Genomic DNA, 14772 nt, shown 5'->3' with positions numbered 1-14772 from the left:
GTTACGTTTAATACCGGGCAAAGCCGGGCACATTTGTCTATAAAAACACAACCTGAATAAGATGCTTTTTTTATCCAAAATTAATGGTAGTTTCGTACGAAATCAAAAGTTGCAACACTAAATTCAATGAAGCACAAAATACAACAAATATAAATCATATGAACCAGAATAAAAACAGAATACAAAAATATACAAAAGGTTACATGATTGTTTGTACAAAAAAAAGATTCCAACATATAAAAACACAAGCTGAATAAGATGTGTGCGAGCCTTTTCTAGTCTCACACAAAAACACACGTTCACATTTCAAGCTATATTACTTGTCGCATACATACGCGCACACAAACATACGCGCCCACGTCCATACACGTACATATATTCACGTTCGCGTACATACACTCACATTCACGTATATATACACACACGCTAACGTACACACATGTACTCACACACGTGCACACGTATGCACACAAGGATGACGTCACTTCCTTTCAATGGAAATCCACACATGCGCAAAGACCACCGGAAACAAGTATAAAACAAAGAGCAATAATCGGCTTCTTCCTTTTTGGGACCAGCTCTCGGGCTGAGGGGTTCGACGAATCGTCGCCTCCCTTTCAGGAGGCACGTACCGCACACCACTTGCTACTATGTGGGACAAAAAGCTAACAGACCGTACGTAAACATTCTCACTCTTTCTCTCTCTATCTACTACTGGTCCCTGAGAACACCTTCGCGTAGTTGACTGCTAACTGACGTCAACCCTCTATCCTTTTCTTTGTCTACACGATGGACTGCCATTTCTCGTTCTATTACATTACTCACTTCTTTTCCCACGCGTGAACAAACGATGGTGACCCGAACTTGAGATGAACACACATTTCCTTTTTCTTTCTACAACACCAGTCCCGCAACGAATGATGGTTACACCCGCGCGGACATGAACACATGTTATATCTAAAACATTCATTCTTTCAACAGTAAATAAACGACACGTTTATCTTATCCATCAATTGAGTTTCTGTTTCCTTCAATTCCATTCGTTTCATTATTTTCTTGTAGCGAGTTAGGGTATTATTATATCCTGGTCCGCAACAGATGAGATGGTTTTCTGGAAGAATTTCACATCATGAAAAATGTTGTATTATTTGGATTCATCGGACTACTGCTGTTCTCATCTTGAGTGTGATTTTCACAACGTTTCGGTAGATGTAACCTCCGACCTTCTTCGGGTGTATCTTGTTGAACGCGGGAATTTGAACAGAATTTCGAACAGAACCCTTGGTACTTCTACAGTTTATCGCCGAAAATGGAGACGCCATTTTATTTCGAGCACCTGTCGATTAGAATCAGAGGGAGAAATCAGTATTTTAAACTATGGCCTAAGTAGGAAATAAATAAATAAAAAAATTAAACTAGATATTAATTACTTTCGGAAAGAACTATGAAAAAAAGTAGATAAAGAAAGTGAAAGAAAACATACCCGTAATTTTTTAATTGGAAATGTTTCGATTTATTTAATGAAAACGGGAAAACTTTTCATAAAACGTATATATATATATATATATATATATATATATATATATATATATATATATATATATATATATATATTATTATTATTATTATTATTAATAATAATAATAATAATAATAATAATAATAATAATAATAATAAAATAAATAAATTAAAAAAAAACAGAAAATGAAAATGACATATTCATTATTATTTCAACTGGGCGAGCGCCATTTTAAAACCAAAACATTTATTGTACAAAAAGCTATCAAAATATAATTGTAAAAACTTTTATTTAAATTTTGTGTAAGAAAATATAATTTTAATAAAACGATTTTGTAATATTTTTGTTATTTATTTCCTACTTCGGTCATAGTTTAAAATACTGATTTCTCCCTCTGATTTTAACAACAGGTGCTCCAAAGAAAAATGGGGTCTCTATTTTTAACGATAAACTGTAAAAGTACCGAACCCTTTATTTACTTCACGGGGGTGTAGCATTGTTCTTGTTCTGTCAGCCATAACTGAATAGAGGTCCTAAGTAATTCGTAATTGTATTTTTCGGTCGCTCACGCTGAACCTTCAACCTTAAGGAGAATATCACTTTTGCAATTGATTTTTTCCAAGTGCTCTAACCACTACGCCACGGGTCCTTGCGGAGGTTACATCGGTCGAAACGTTGTGAAAATGACACTCAAGATGATGACAGTAGTCCGCTGAATCCAACTAATATGAATAACCGATCCTCATTTCCAAAATTCTGAAACTGCTTTATCTTATCTTAAAATTTATTGAACATAATTTTTAATTGATTTCTCGTAGCTTTCTCCTTCTTTTTCTCCTTCAGGAAGTTGCTTACACCCACCTGATGACGCAGTTTCGTATTATTTTTAGCATAAAATGTTTGTAGATAAAGCGATGTTTTGTTTTATCTTATCTTAAAAGTCTAATAGTTTTTGTTTTGTTTTGGTCATCTTAAATTTCCTAAATATATTGAAGGTCATTTTCAATAGATTTCTTCTTCTTCTTCTTCTTCTTCTTCTTTTTTGGAAATTTTACCATCGCTAAAATCAGCACCAAACTGAATAATATTGTTACAGTTTTTAGATCTTGTTTTGTTTGTCGACGCTCAACAGGCCCCCTTCCTGTAATTATGGCGACTATCGTTCAAGTGCACCTTATATTTGCAATTACCAAGATAAACAAAACGCAGGAAACAGTAAAGGTAGACTCAGTGATCAAAGAGACGAAACAGTAAACCACATCATAAGTGAATGCAGAAATCTAGTCCAAAAGGAATATAAAAATAGACAGGACTGGGTTGGAAAAATAATGCCATGGGAACAGTGCAAACGACTGAACTTTGAAAATATTACTATTATTATTGTTATTATTATTATTATTATTATTATTATTATTATTATTATTATTATTATTATTATTGCAACTATCATCCAAGTGTGCCATAATTTTATCAAATACTTTATCAACTACACCATGAGTATACCTGAAGAAAGTCAAAGGTTACATCAATAGAAACGTGGTGAAAATCAAACTCAAAATGAGAACAGTAGTACGATGAATTCAAATAATACAAATAAACGATCCTCATCTCAAAAATTCAGAGACAGTCATGAAAAATGAAAATGTTCTCTATATTTTTTTTGTTTGATTACGAATGAATCTGGGACAGCAAAGACTTAAGTGAATTATCTGTTTTACATAAGAGAAACGCACAGAAAGCTCTTGAGTTTATGTGAAACATTTGGTGAAGAAATTGTGACTTTAAGTTGAAGAAAATTCCTGGGATAAAATGAGAGTTGAATGAAGAACATGTGAAGTATTTGGTAGATGCTGAATAGTTGAGATTCAGGGTGGAATGATAAAATTGTCGTCATAGAAAAGACGACATGATTCCATTTCCGTTTGATGAAAACCAGTTTTCTTTTGTTGTTGAAGACCATCTAATAGTTGGACAGTTGTGTACAAATTAGTATTAAGATGATTAATCGGAATTTGGAATCGGAAAAATCGGAAGATTTGGAGGTATCGGAATCAGTATCAGAATCGGAAAAATTAATGCCTATTTTCCAATGCCAAAACGATTCTTTTAATTGTCTTTTTTATTTGATTTTGTTTAAAGCAAAATCTTCCATTACTGGTAATAATAATAAAATAATAAATATTTATTGATTTTAAATTACCAGTAAAGCTAAAATCTATAGATCATCCTCCACAAGTGTAATTTGATGTTTAGGAAAATATCTGCATATTTAACATGTTTTTTTACGAAAATCGGCCAGGAAGTTACATCGAGTGAAACGCAGTGGAAATAATACTCAAGATGAAAACAGAAGTTTGAAGAATTCAAATAATACGAAATCTTATGTTGTTCGTCTCAAACGTTCAGAAAAAGTTTTATTCGTTCACGCCATCGACGGCAAACTATTGGAAACAAATTGGAAGTTAAAGATTAAGGTTCAATGACCGTCAGTCAGGCAGCATAACTGACTTCTGTTAACATCTTGAATCCGACTGCATGGCTGCACATGCACTCGGGTTGACATCTTCAATTGAACTTTGTGGAAACGAGGAAAAACTGTGTAAATACTTCAATGGAAATACATTCCACGGATAATGTTACAGATCAAAATAATAAATCAATCACTCTGCGTGGTCAGTTAAGCTTACACTACAAGAAATAGTTTATCTTTCTGAGTTTTTGAAAAGGAGGATTGACTATTCATATTATTTGGATTGTTCTCACAACGTTTTGGTCAATTTCGATATAACCTACGAGTGTCAAGGACCCGTAGCATAACGGATAAAGTATTTGGTAAAATTCAATTGTAAGCCACACTCTTCTGTGCAAGATTTGGCCAAGTTTTTTCACACACACACACACATTTTAATATATTAAAAAAAAAATTAAAAAATGCGCGCGCGCACACACACACACACACACATACAGAAATTGTATATATATATCCTTTTTTTAAAAACGCTGGGGTTTTCATTAGTTAGCTTCAGATTCCACAGAGTGAATGAGGTATTGTGGTAAATGTTGCCAGTCAATAGTAAAGTCGCCAAATACTCCAATTTTTACTTTAGTTACAAAGACCCTGCAACACTCCCCTCCCCAGATCTTATAGGGCCTTGTGCCTAAATTTGTTTTGTCTTTTGGAGATTTTACTTTTTTAAATGTTTTAATTTCATATTGGAATTTTTTTAATTGGAATTTTTTCTTTAAACGAAATAAATTAAATATAAAGATCAAAGTGTAGTATTTGTTCTTCAGATGCGGCACTTCCATTTCTCGTTTTCTTTCAGTGGAGGAGAAATCCTTCACGACTGAGACAATTTTTATTTTTGTACCTTTTCTCCACGTTAAAAAACGACCCTGGTGTCTAACTCTGTCCCGTGGGGAGGCATTGTAAATAGGTACACTCTTCTGTGCAAGCGACACTCAAAATACAATTGCAAATTATTTAAGAATGGCTGACGAATTATGCTATCTTCCCGTATGCTATCTCCTGTGGATTAAATTAATGGTTCTGTTTGAAATTCCGTCCGGATATCTGAGATTGACAGAAAGATTTCTGCATTCGACAAGGAATACCTGAAGAAGGCCGGAGGTTAAATCGATTAAAATACTGCAAGAATAACATTCAATATGAGAACAATAGTCTTAATAATTGAAATAATAAGAAATAGTTTATCAACCACAAACTGTTATAAATTTAATGGAAATTTGTGCAAGATTTCATGAATATACAGCCAACGTTGATACGTTGCGTATTAGTGTATACATGTCGTCTTTTTCTTTTTTATTTATGTCATTTATTTATTGTATTAACTTATTTATTATTATTCCATAGCAATAGATGCAAAGAGCTGTTTTCTCTGAAATGAGTTTTGTAAAAACGATTTTTATATTTCGTTAAATATGATTGATATTTAATGTGAAATGGCAAGGTATTTTTTTATTGGGTGGGATCGCGTGAATTTAACAGGCATTAATTTGCAAATAGTCGTCATTGTCTCTTTCTTCACACAATAACATTGCTACATTTTTGTATGTGGACCAATTTTGATTATCTTCTACAATGTTACAGAAATGTCTTCTATAACTACGCGGACTTTAGGGCAAAATAAGGCAATTTATTTATCTGTAGACTATCATCCTCATCTTCATAGTTGTTGTTTCACAATGTTTCGGCCAACTCATCCTCTGGCCTTCTTCATTACTGCCTTCCATAGCTGTTGTCGTATCAGTTTTGAGTAGGATTGAAACCGCTATCTTCAGACAATGCTCACCTGGAACTGGAACTGGATAAAGGTGTTGAGTCTCTACGGTTCTAGGTCTGAAGGTAGCGATTTCGATCCTACCCAAAACCGTCTAGAGGATTAGTTGGGCAAAAACGTGGTGAGACGACAACAACTATGGAAGGCAGTAATTACTGAAGATACAGCATTCCTATCCCATCACGATCCTGGATATGACCTTAAACTATATCCGATGGTGAGGCCCCAGCTTGCAGGCCTTAGGGAGTGTGGAGCCACCCTTTAATTGGCATTGCTCCCAGGTCAACTCTGACCCGGAGTGGTAGTACCTGTTAGGGTTCCAACTATGGGTTAAATAGAATACGACTTAAAAAAACAAATACACTATATTAAAAAATCGTTCTTCAAAATCACCAGATTCGGCATTAAATAACCTGAAAAGGGTTGATATGCCGTAAAACAAAACAACCAATCAGCCAACCTATCCCATCACGGTTAACCACCTGATGAAGGCCAGAGAAATAGTTGGCCGAAACGTCATAAAACAACAACTATGAAAATGAGGATAACAGTCCGCAAATAAATAAATAAATAAATAAATAAATATACAAATTACTCATCTCAAAAGATTCCAATAAAAAAATAAAATAAGGCAAGTTTGATGTTTAAAAAAAAGTAAGCTTGAGATAAGATAAATCTTTGTTAGTTTTTACCATTCTGGAAATCAAAATGTCCCCACGAGGATAAAGTTAGGCACAAAGTCATTTTTTATGTAGGATTATTCCAACTCCCCAAAAAGGGTGTCTCTGGCTGGTGTGATATTATTGTTGCCCAGGGAATCACTCTGTATTCATTCTGAGTGACTCGGCACTAAATGTGTTTTGACTAGTTGCTCTGTCAATAGTTCTGTGTGAACAAAACAGATAAGCTGAAAGCACATACTGGTATTGCCAAAGGTTCATCGATTTTAGTACTTACAATTAAAAATTTAATTGGATTAATTAAACGTTAATTAAAAACGTTAATTAAAAATTAATTATTTTATTATATTATTATATACTAGCAGTTCAGCCGGGCTTTGCTCGCCCCTATGTACTGTTCATAACTTTATGTGCATATGTATATATTAAAAAGTGTGAATATGTACGGCAATGCCTTTCTATATAATAGTCTTCCTTAACTACCATAGAGAAAAAATAGTGGAGATAGCAGAGGTCAAATTTTTTAAAACTTTGACCCCAGTTTTGACCTCTTAACATTTATTGTTCGGGGCTCAAATCAAATTAAAATGTTTAACCCATGTCCAAGTAACGTACATCTAAAATTTCAAATGTTTAGACCCAAAATTGGCTGAATAGTTTGCTAGAGATCGCAAAGGTCAAATCTTTTGAACTTTGACCCCTTGGCAGCAAACTTTTCAGACAAAAACCGATTAAAAAGCTTGCTCTATGTCTGAATATACTTTATGTAAAATTTAAAATGTTTAGACCAAAAATTGGCTCTGAGTAATTTGGTAGAAACCGCAGAAGTCATTTTTTTTAAACTTTGACCCCAATTATGACCCCTTAGCATTTATTGTTTTGGGCTCAAATTAAATTATGAAGTTAGATCCATGTCCAAGGAACCTATATCTAAAATTTTAAGTGTTTAGACCCAAAATTGACGGAGGAGTTTAGTAGAGTTCTCAAAGGTTAAATTGTTGAACTTTGACTCCTTAACAGCAGAATTTCTGGCCCAAACCAGATTAAAAAGATTTTCTCAAATCTCAATACCCCGTATGTCAAATTTCGAATCTGTAGACCGAAAATTGACAGTTATTTGGTAGGGAAATTTACATAGACAGACAGACACACACACAAACATTTTCACTTTTATAGATATACTAGCATTTCAGCCCGGCGTTGCCCGGGTGTTTTGGGGTGTATGTTGAGCAAAAAAAAAAAAGCAGTCAATTTTTAAACTTTGACACCTATTATGACTCCTTAACATTTATTGTTTTGGGCTCAAATAAAGTTATTAAGTTAGATCCATGTCCAAGGAACCTATATCTAAAATTTCAATTGTTTATGCACAAAATTGGCGGAGGAATTTGGTAGAGTTCTCAAAGGTCAAATCGTTGAACTTTGACCCCTTAACAGCCAAATTTCTGGCCGAAAACCGATTACAAAGATTTTCCCAAATCTCCATACCCTGTATATCAAATTTCGATTCTGTAGACTGAAAATTGACAGAGTTATGTGTAGGGAAATGTACACAGACAGACAGACAGACACACACACACACACACACACACACACACACACACACACACTTTCACAGATATGTAGATAGATTATTATATTATTATTATTGGTTCACATGGAGCTTTCACACAAGTCAACAAACGATCGGTTTGAAGACCTGTGGTGTTCTCTGGAAGCTGAGTGACAACAAGTCTCCCCAGACGTCCAGCTCTCTCCACCTCCCTCGATAGCCTTAGCAAATAAATCTGCGTCATCGCAACAGCCTCATACCATTGATTTCTCGCTGGTAGTGGCCATTGGTTTATACTGGAATTTGAGTGGCACTAAGCCTCCCCACGATCCCAGTTCTCTTCGTGCTTGTCCAGCAGAGGTTTGGCCAGCGCTCTCTCCTCGGTCTTTCCATCCTCCTTGACCCTTCTCGGCTCTTTGATATCACTTTTCTATTGGGGGGGGGTGATTATTATTATTATTATTATTATTAGCTGTGTCTGCAAACAAATCAATTTTTTTTCCTGTAAATAATATTAATCAGAGATCTGTCACAAAAAAAAAAAAAAAATTAACATGTTACCATTCTAATCAACAGATTCCTGTTAATTCTTTGATCTTTGGAACAAATACTAGCTGGCGACTCGGCGTTGCCCGGTTGTACACTACGCTTAAACATGATATTTTAATTCATCTAGATTGCATATGTTTTATTATAGAATCAATCCTGTCTTGAATATCATATATTACAAGGAATAATTTGCCTGGTGAACTAATTCACAAAAAAATTTAAAACATAATGATGATGATGTTGGTCACCAAATTCTGTCTGTGTTTGTTTACAATATCTCGTCAACTGATATTTAAGGTTTGACGATGAATGCCCTGGAAAAGTCACTTCTGATTAATGTTTAGTTTTAAAATATGCAAACGAAGAAATGATTTGCAGTGATTTTAAATGGTACTTCTTATTTTATTGTAAATTGAACTTATTAATAAGAAAAAAAAATCAAAATAATATGGTGAGGTACATCCGGGTTTGAACAGGGGATTATTCGATTTGTAGTCAAATGCTTTACCACTAAGCTTTGTCTCCAGATTATAATAAATCTGGTTTGTTTGTTTTTTTTAAGAAGAAATGATTTGCTGAAATTTTATTATTTCCCTTTGCCTGTCAATATTCCCTGTAAAAATTATATCTTTTTATCTATAAGAGAGAAAAGCTATTTTTAAGATCGGATTTTTTCGATTTTCGATACTTATCATATGAATTTCTGTACAAAACATATCTAAGAACACTGCCAGACATATAAATTAACTTTGTGTGAAATTTGCAAAAGATAGGCTCAGCCGTTTTGGAAACTATGAGGAAGTAACAGACACACACAAAGTGACTTTTATATAATTGCAGAGATAGAGATAGAGATAATGGATACCATATAGTGACACAATCCTCTAACAGAGAACAGAACCGATACTTCACCTTGATTTTAATATGTCGGCCAAATGTAGATGTCTTTAAGTATTGGTTCACGAACAGAAACGACAGTTTTCGGCTGTAAAAATCAACACAGAAGTAACAATGATAATAAGCTACTTCATGTGCGGACATTTTTCTTGTGTGTGTGTGTGTGTGTGTGTGTGTGTGTGTGTGTGTGTGTGTGTTTTTATCCATTTTATGAGTTTTATGTATTTTCTTCTTTCAGGGCAGCCATGACAGTTGGGGCAAAAAGAACGACGTGTTGGCTGCCTGTCCTGGGCGGAATTTCATGCTTCAAGTTTGTGGCACAACTTCTTTCAACACAAAAGCCATTCAGGTATTTAACACTTTGGATTTTGGATTGAATGTGAACTGTATTTAGTTTAATTTAGCTTGATATAAAGACAATAAAATTCAGATAAAATTCAGATTTTTGTGAAATTTTAACAAAATACAAGTTCAATTTATATTATTAATGATATTCCCTAAATTTTACTTCCTTTGAAGTATTTTCAGGTGTTTTTAGGAAGCATAATTTTAAAATAGAAGTAATATTCAATCACTTGAAATCACCAACAGTGTAGAGTAAAGAAAAATTGTTCTTTTATTCAAGAAATTTAAGAAATCAAGGGAAATAAATCTGTAAATAGTTGAACAAATTCAAATTTTAGAAATTCAAAAATAAAAATGATTATATAAGAGAAACTATTATAGAGACTATTATCCATTCTCTGACAATACCAGGGAAGTCTGTTAGCATGATATAAATAAGAAAACCGAACATTAGTACGTTTACTTTAATGTGATAAAAAAAAATTACGGCGCTTATGTCAACGACTCATCAAATCTAAGGGAGATAACTAGCATAGACATAGCAAAAATAAGCATATTTTGCAAGATAATCAGGACCATGAAAGAATGTTAAATGAAAAAAAAAATGATTACACGATTACTGTAGACGAGTTCCGGAAATTGCTGGAACAGTTTACGAAAAGGAAACAAGTTAGCGAAGTTAATCAACGAACGTAACATATAACAATGTTAAGTAACAAAAGAAAATTATTAACGTACACAAAACAAAAAGCGTCATTTTAATATTTTTTTAAAACGAAAATAAAAAAATAATAAAAATAAGAAATTTGTTTTTCTTTATTTTAGATAATTAGTTAGCGTCAGGATGATTCAAACTTTTGGAAGGAGATTTTGAAGTATTTAAACCGTCAATTTCTGGCTATGATTCAAGTTTTATTTATTTATTTATTTATTTTTTACTATTTTGTAGTTTCATTTTGCAAGGTATAATTCGGGGCGCATAATAATTAACGCACACAAAGCAACGAAAATAGAAAACATTTTCGAAGGAGTTTTTGAAGTATTTAAACCGTCAATGTAATTTTTTTAAACGAAAATAAAAAAATTAAAAAATAAATTTGTTTTCTTTATCTTAGGTAAGCAGTCATTTCTGTCTGTGATTAGAGCCTGTAGGTCAGTTGTTAGCGTGCGAAAGGGGTCGTTTTTTTTTTTTTTTTGTTTTTTTTTAAGCCGTCTGCGAATAAGGCAAATAATTATGATTATTTTTTGTTGGAGTATGGATGTGAAGCAAACTGCAATTGAGAAAGAAGTCGGCATTGCCTCCCATGCCGTTGTAGATTGGAAGCAATTTATTAGAGAAGTTTGTGAGCAGGATATTTTAAGCAACCCCATATTGCTGGGAGGGTTAACTTTAGATAACACACCAAAAGAAGTAGAAATTGATGAATCCTACTTCTTTAAACGAAAATACAACAGAGGTAGATTTAGAGACGGAGTCTAGGTCTTTGGAGCAGTAGAAAGAAAAACCAATAAATATAATGTAACAACTGTAGAAAGGAGAGATAGAGAAACATTGTTCCCAATAATTCGATCGCGGATTTTGCCGAAAACACGTATCATATCTGATGGCTGGGCTACGTATAATATTTTAGGCGAGTATGAAAACGGCATCTATGAACATGCCACAATCATCCATGATACTAACTTCGTCAATCCTAATGATGACAGCATCCACACACAGACAATTGAAGGTAAGATAAAGATACGTTTAGATATTAATTAACATTTAAATTGCTGTTTTTAATTATTAAAGAAGATACGTTAAAAATAATTAGCATTGAAATTTATATGCTTTTCATTAGTTTTTACGATTTACTAAAAAAAAGAAAAACAAATTTCTTATTTTTAACTGAAGGTTTTTGGTCTCATGCCAAAAAACATCCGAAAATTGTTGGCGACGAGAACTGAAATGTTCCACCTTCATCTCATGGAGTTTCTTTGGTAGAAAAGGGAAAAGGGAAAAGGGAGAAGTATTCCTCGTATAATTATTGCCATCCGGGAGCAATATGTGATATAATTTCATTTCCATTAATTAACAAATTTATTTAATTTTGTTGTTGATTAATTAACATCGTTTCATTCATGTTTTGTGTAATACGTTAATTAATAAGTTTCTTTTGTTACTTAACATTGTCATATTTTAAGTTCGTTGATAACTAGTTTTCTTTTTGTTGAAATTTCCGGGACTAACTTCAACTTTACCCGGCGCTTGCAGGTATAGAATTCGTGTAACCTAATTTTGTTTCTCTCCTTTTTTTTTTTTTTTTTTTTCGTTAAATATTCTTACATTGTTCTACTGATTATTTCAGCGTCCCAAATTATATCTTGCAAGATATGCTTATTGTTGCTATGTCTATGCTAGTTATCTCCCTTAGATTTGATGATCCGTTGACATAAACGCCAAAATTACTTCCTATTTACTATTTGACTAGCAGAATCACCTGGCATCGTCCAGGGTAAACGATTAAAATATTTTTATTAAAATTTCTATCTCCTCTCTATTTTTTCCATTCTCACTCCCCCAGTTTTCCATCCCAACCTTTCTTCTTCACGCGCACGTATACACACACAGATAACTCGTTTTTCTATACTCCTCAAGGAATGGGTGGCATAAGGAAGATAACTCCCTGATTAAAAAACATTAGGGTTACTTCCCTTTAATAATTTGGCTGGAAAACAGACCTCACCTCTCTCTCTCTCTCTCTCTCTCTCTCTCTCTCTCTTTCTCTCTCTCTCTCTCTCTCTCTCTCTCTCTCTCTCTCTCTCTCTCTCTCTCTCTCTCTCTGATGAAATCTTCGCTAGTTTAGGGTCGCAAAAATGAATTTTTTTTTTTTCATTTTTACGTATTCTAACACAGATTGTGGGTTTGTATTACTATACACATAGATTCTAAAAAAAAGTTGTCAGAAAAAAACAAATATATAACAAATAAATGTTATCAAAGGCAAAATAAGTTACTTTTCTGCCCAAGTGGATATGTTTTTTAATGTTTTTATTTAATGTAACATAATGAAAAATTATATTAAAAAAAACTATACAAAATACTGTTAGAAACTCCTTAATATGTTACTGTGACATAGGCTGACATATATTCATATATGTTTCTAACAGTATTTTGTATAGTTTTTTATTTTTAACTCATTTTCCAAAACTTACCGTGTTCAACAGAGAGTCGGGCGCCATTTTAAATTTTCCAATACATCGGTAAAAACTGTATGTTTTTCGAGCTGAATAAACATGTTACATTAAATAAAAACACTAAAAAAGTATCTAGTTAGGTAGAAAAGTAACTTATCTTGCCTTTGATAACATTTATTTGTTTTTTGACAACTTTTTCGAATCTATGCGTATAGTAATACAAACCTCAGATTGTTAACGAACCCACTCAAGTACAGGATGCTGATAGACAATTTGCAAGTCTTCTAGATCTTTTTCTAATAACATGTCCCGAGTTGAGCTCATCTTCAGTCCTGTCTCCGCTAAGATCTTCTGATCACTCGGTTGTCCGAATAAACATAAAAATAAAATATAACCAAACCCCAAATATCCCTCTCCATCGAACAGTCTATATTGATACTTGATGGCCGACTGGGTCAGTTTACGGACTTTCATATTAGTACTACCCTTATGTTTTATGTTTAAAAGGAATGCATCCATTATAACCATTGGTCAACCATCGGCATAGACAGTAACATATGTTCGAACATATTTTTCCTCACATACACACACCCACATGTACGCACACATGCACACATACACATATTCACGTTCACGTGCATATACACACACGCTAACGTACACACATGTACGCACACATACACATGTACATATATTCACGTTCACGTGCATATACACACATTCACGTGCATATACACACACGCTAACGTACACACATGTACGCACACATATACATGTACATATATTCACATTCACGTGCATACACTCACATTCACGTGCATATACACACACGCTAACGTACACACATGTATGCACACATACGCACACATGGGCAACGTCACTTCCCTTTAAAGGAACTCCAGACATGCTCAGTCAGAACGCTGACCCCAGTATAAAAGCTAACAATAACGTTCAACTTTCTCTTCCTTCCCTTTTGCCTTGGTTCATCAACCAGACAAGTTCGCGTCCACAGCTTGTGGCCTGAAGACACTTCCACGTGGACGATTGCTACCATGCACGTGCGGCTTTACTGAGGTCAACCTCCTCTCTCTTTCTTTTTCTACATGCTGGACTGCCCTTTCTCTTTCCCCTACTTTATTCCTCTTTTTTCCACATATGTAGTCGCCAACAATTGAACTAAACACGTGTTCCACCTAAACCATTTATTTTCAACAGAAAATAAACATGTTTATTTTATTCAGCAATTGAGTTTGTTTTTTGTTTTTTTTTCTTTCCTTCCATTCATTTCATTATTTTCTTTTGTAGTGGGTTAGGATTATTATATCCTGGTCCGTAACACATACTTTCTGAGAAATTCCAATAGAAACCAAACAGCCAATCATGGTACATCCTTGAATGTGCTGCCACCATTGCACACAAAAACACTACCTCAATTCCTTTAAATGTGATAGATGTTTTGAAACTAAAGTCGCTTTTAGAACTGCCTACAATCACTGGAAAAAGAGTACAGAAAATGCGTTTCTCTATAAATGCCATATAATATGATGTTTCTGACACAACTACTATATAACTTTTGGATGTAGAGAGGAATTACTCATGATGTTATCAAAGGCACCAACTCACATAATTTCGCCCAAGCTGTCATCCCACTTGTGGTCGTACTGAGTTCACCTTCACCACCTACCTAAAGTCTGTAATGAACATATCCAAAAATTACAAAAAACGATAAGGTAGAAAATTGATTATTAATGA

The 14772-nt window shown here is 33.7% G+C and overlaps 1 protein-coding gene across 2 annotated transcripts in view; it reads left to right on the top strand.

Annotated features, from left to right (window-relative positions):
* Positions 1-14772, top strand: part of LOC145285846 (advillin-like) — a 186889-nt gene that overhangs the window by 135345 nt on the left and 36772 nt on the right. For both annotated transcript variants that reach the window (XM_080134287.1, XM_080134288.1), the window contains exon 17: positions 9737-9847. In XM_080134287.1, coding sequence (XP_079990413.1) covers positions 9737-9847 — 111 coding nt within the window. The remainder of the gene's footprint in view (positions 1-9736; positions 9848-14772) is intronic.

The sequence above is a fragment of the Euprymna scolopes genome, chromosome 10 (assembly GCF_053919585.1).
Source record: "Euprymna scolopes isolate OS-2025 chromosome 10, ASM5391958v1, whole genome shotgun sequence".
NCBI lineage: Eukaryota > Metazoa > Mollusca > Cephalopoda > Sepiida > Sepiolidae > Euprymna > Euprymna scolopes.
The sequence above is the reverse complement of the archived record's forward strand: the minus strand, read 5'-3'. Positions and strand labels throughout refer to the sequence as shown.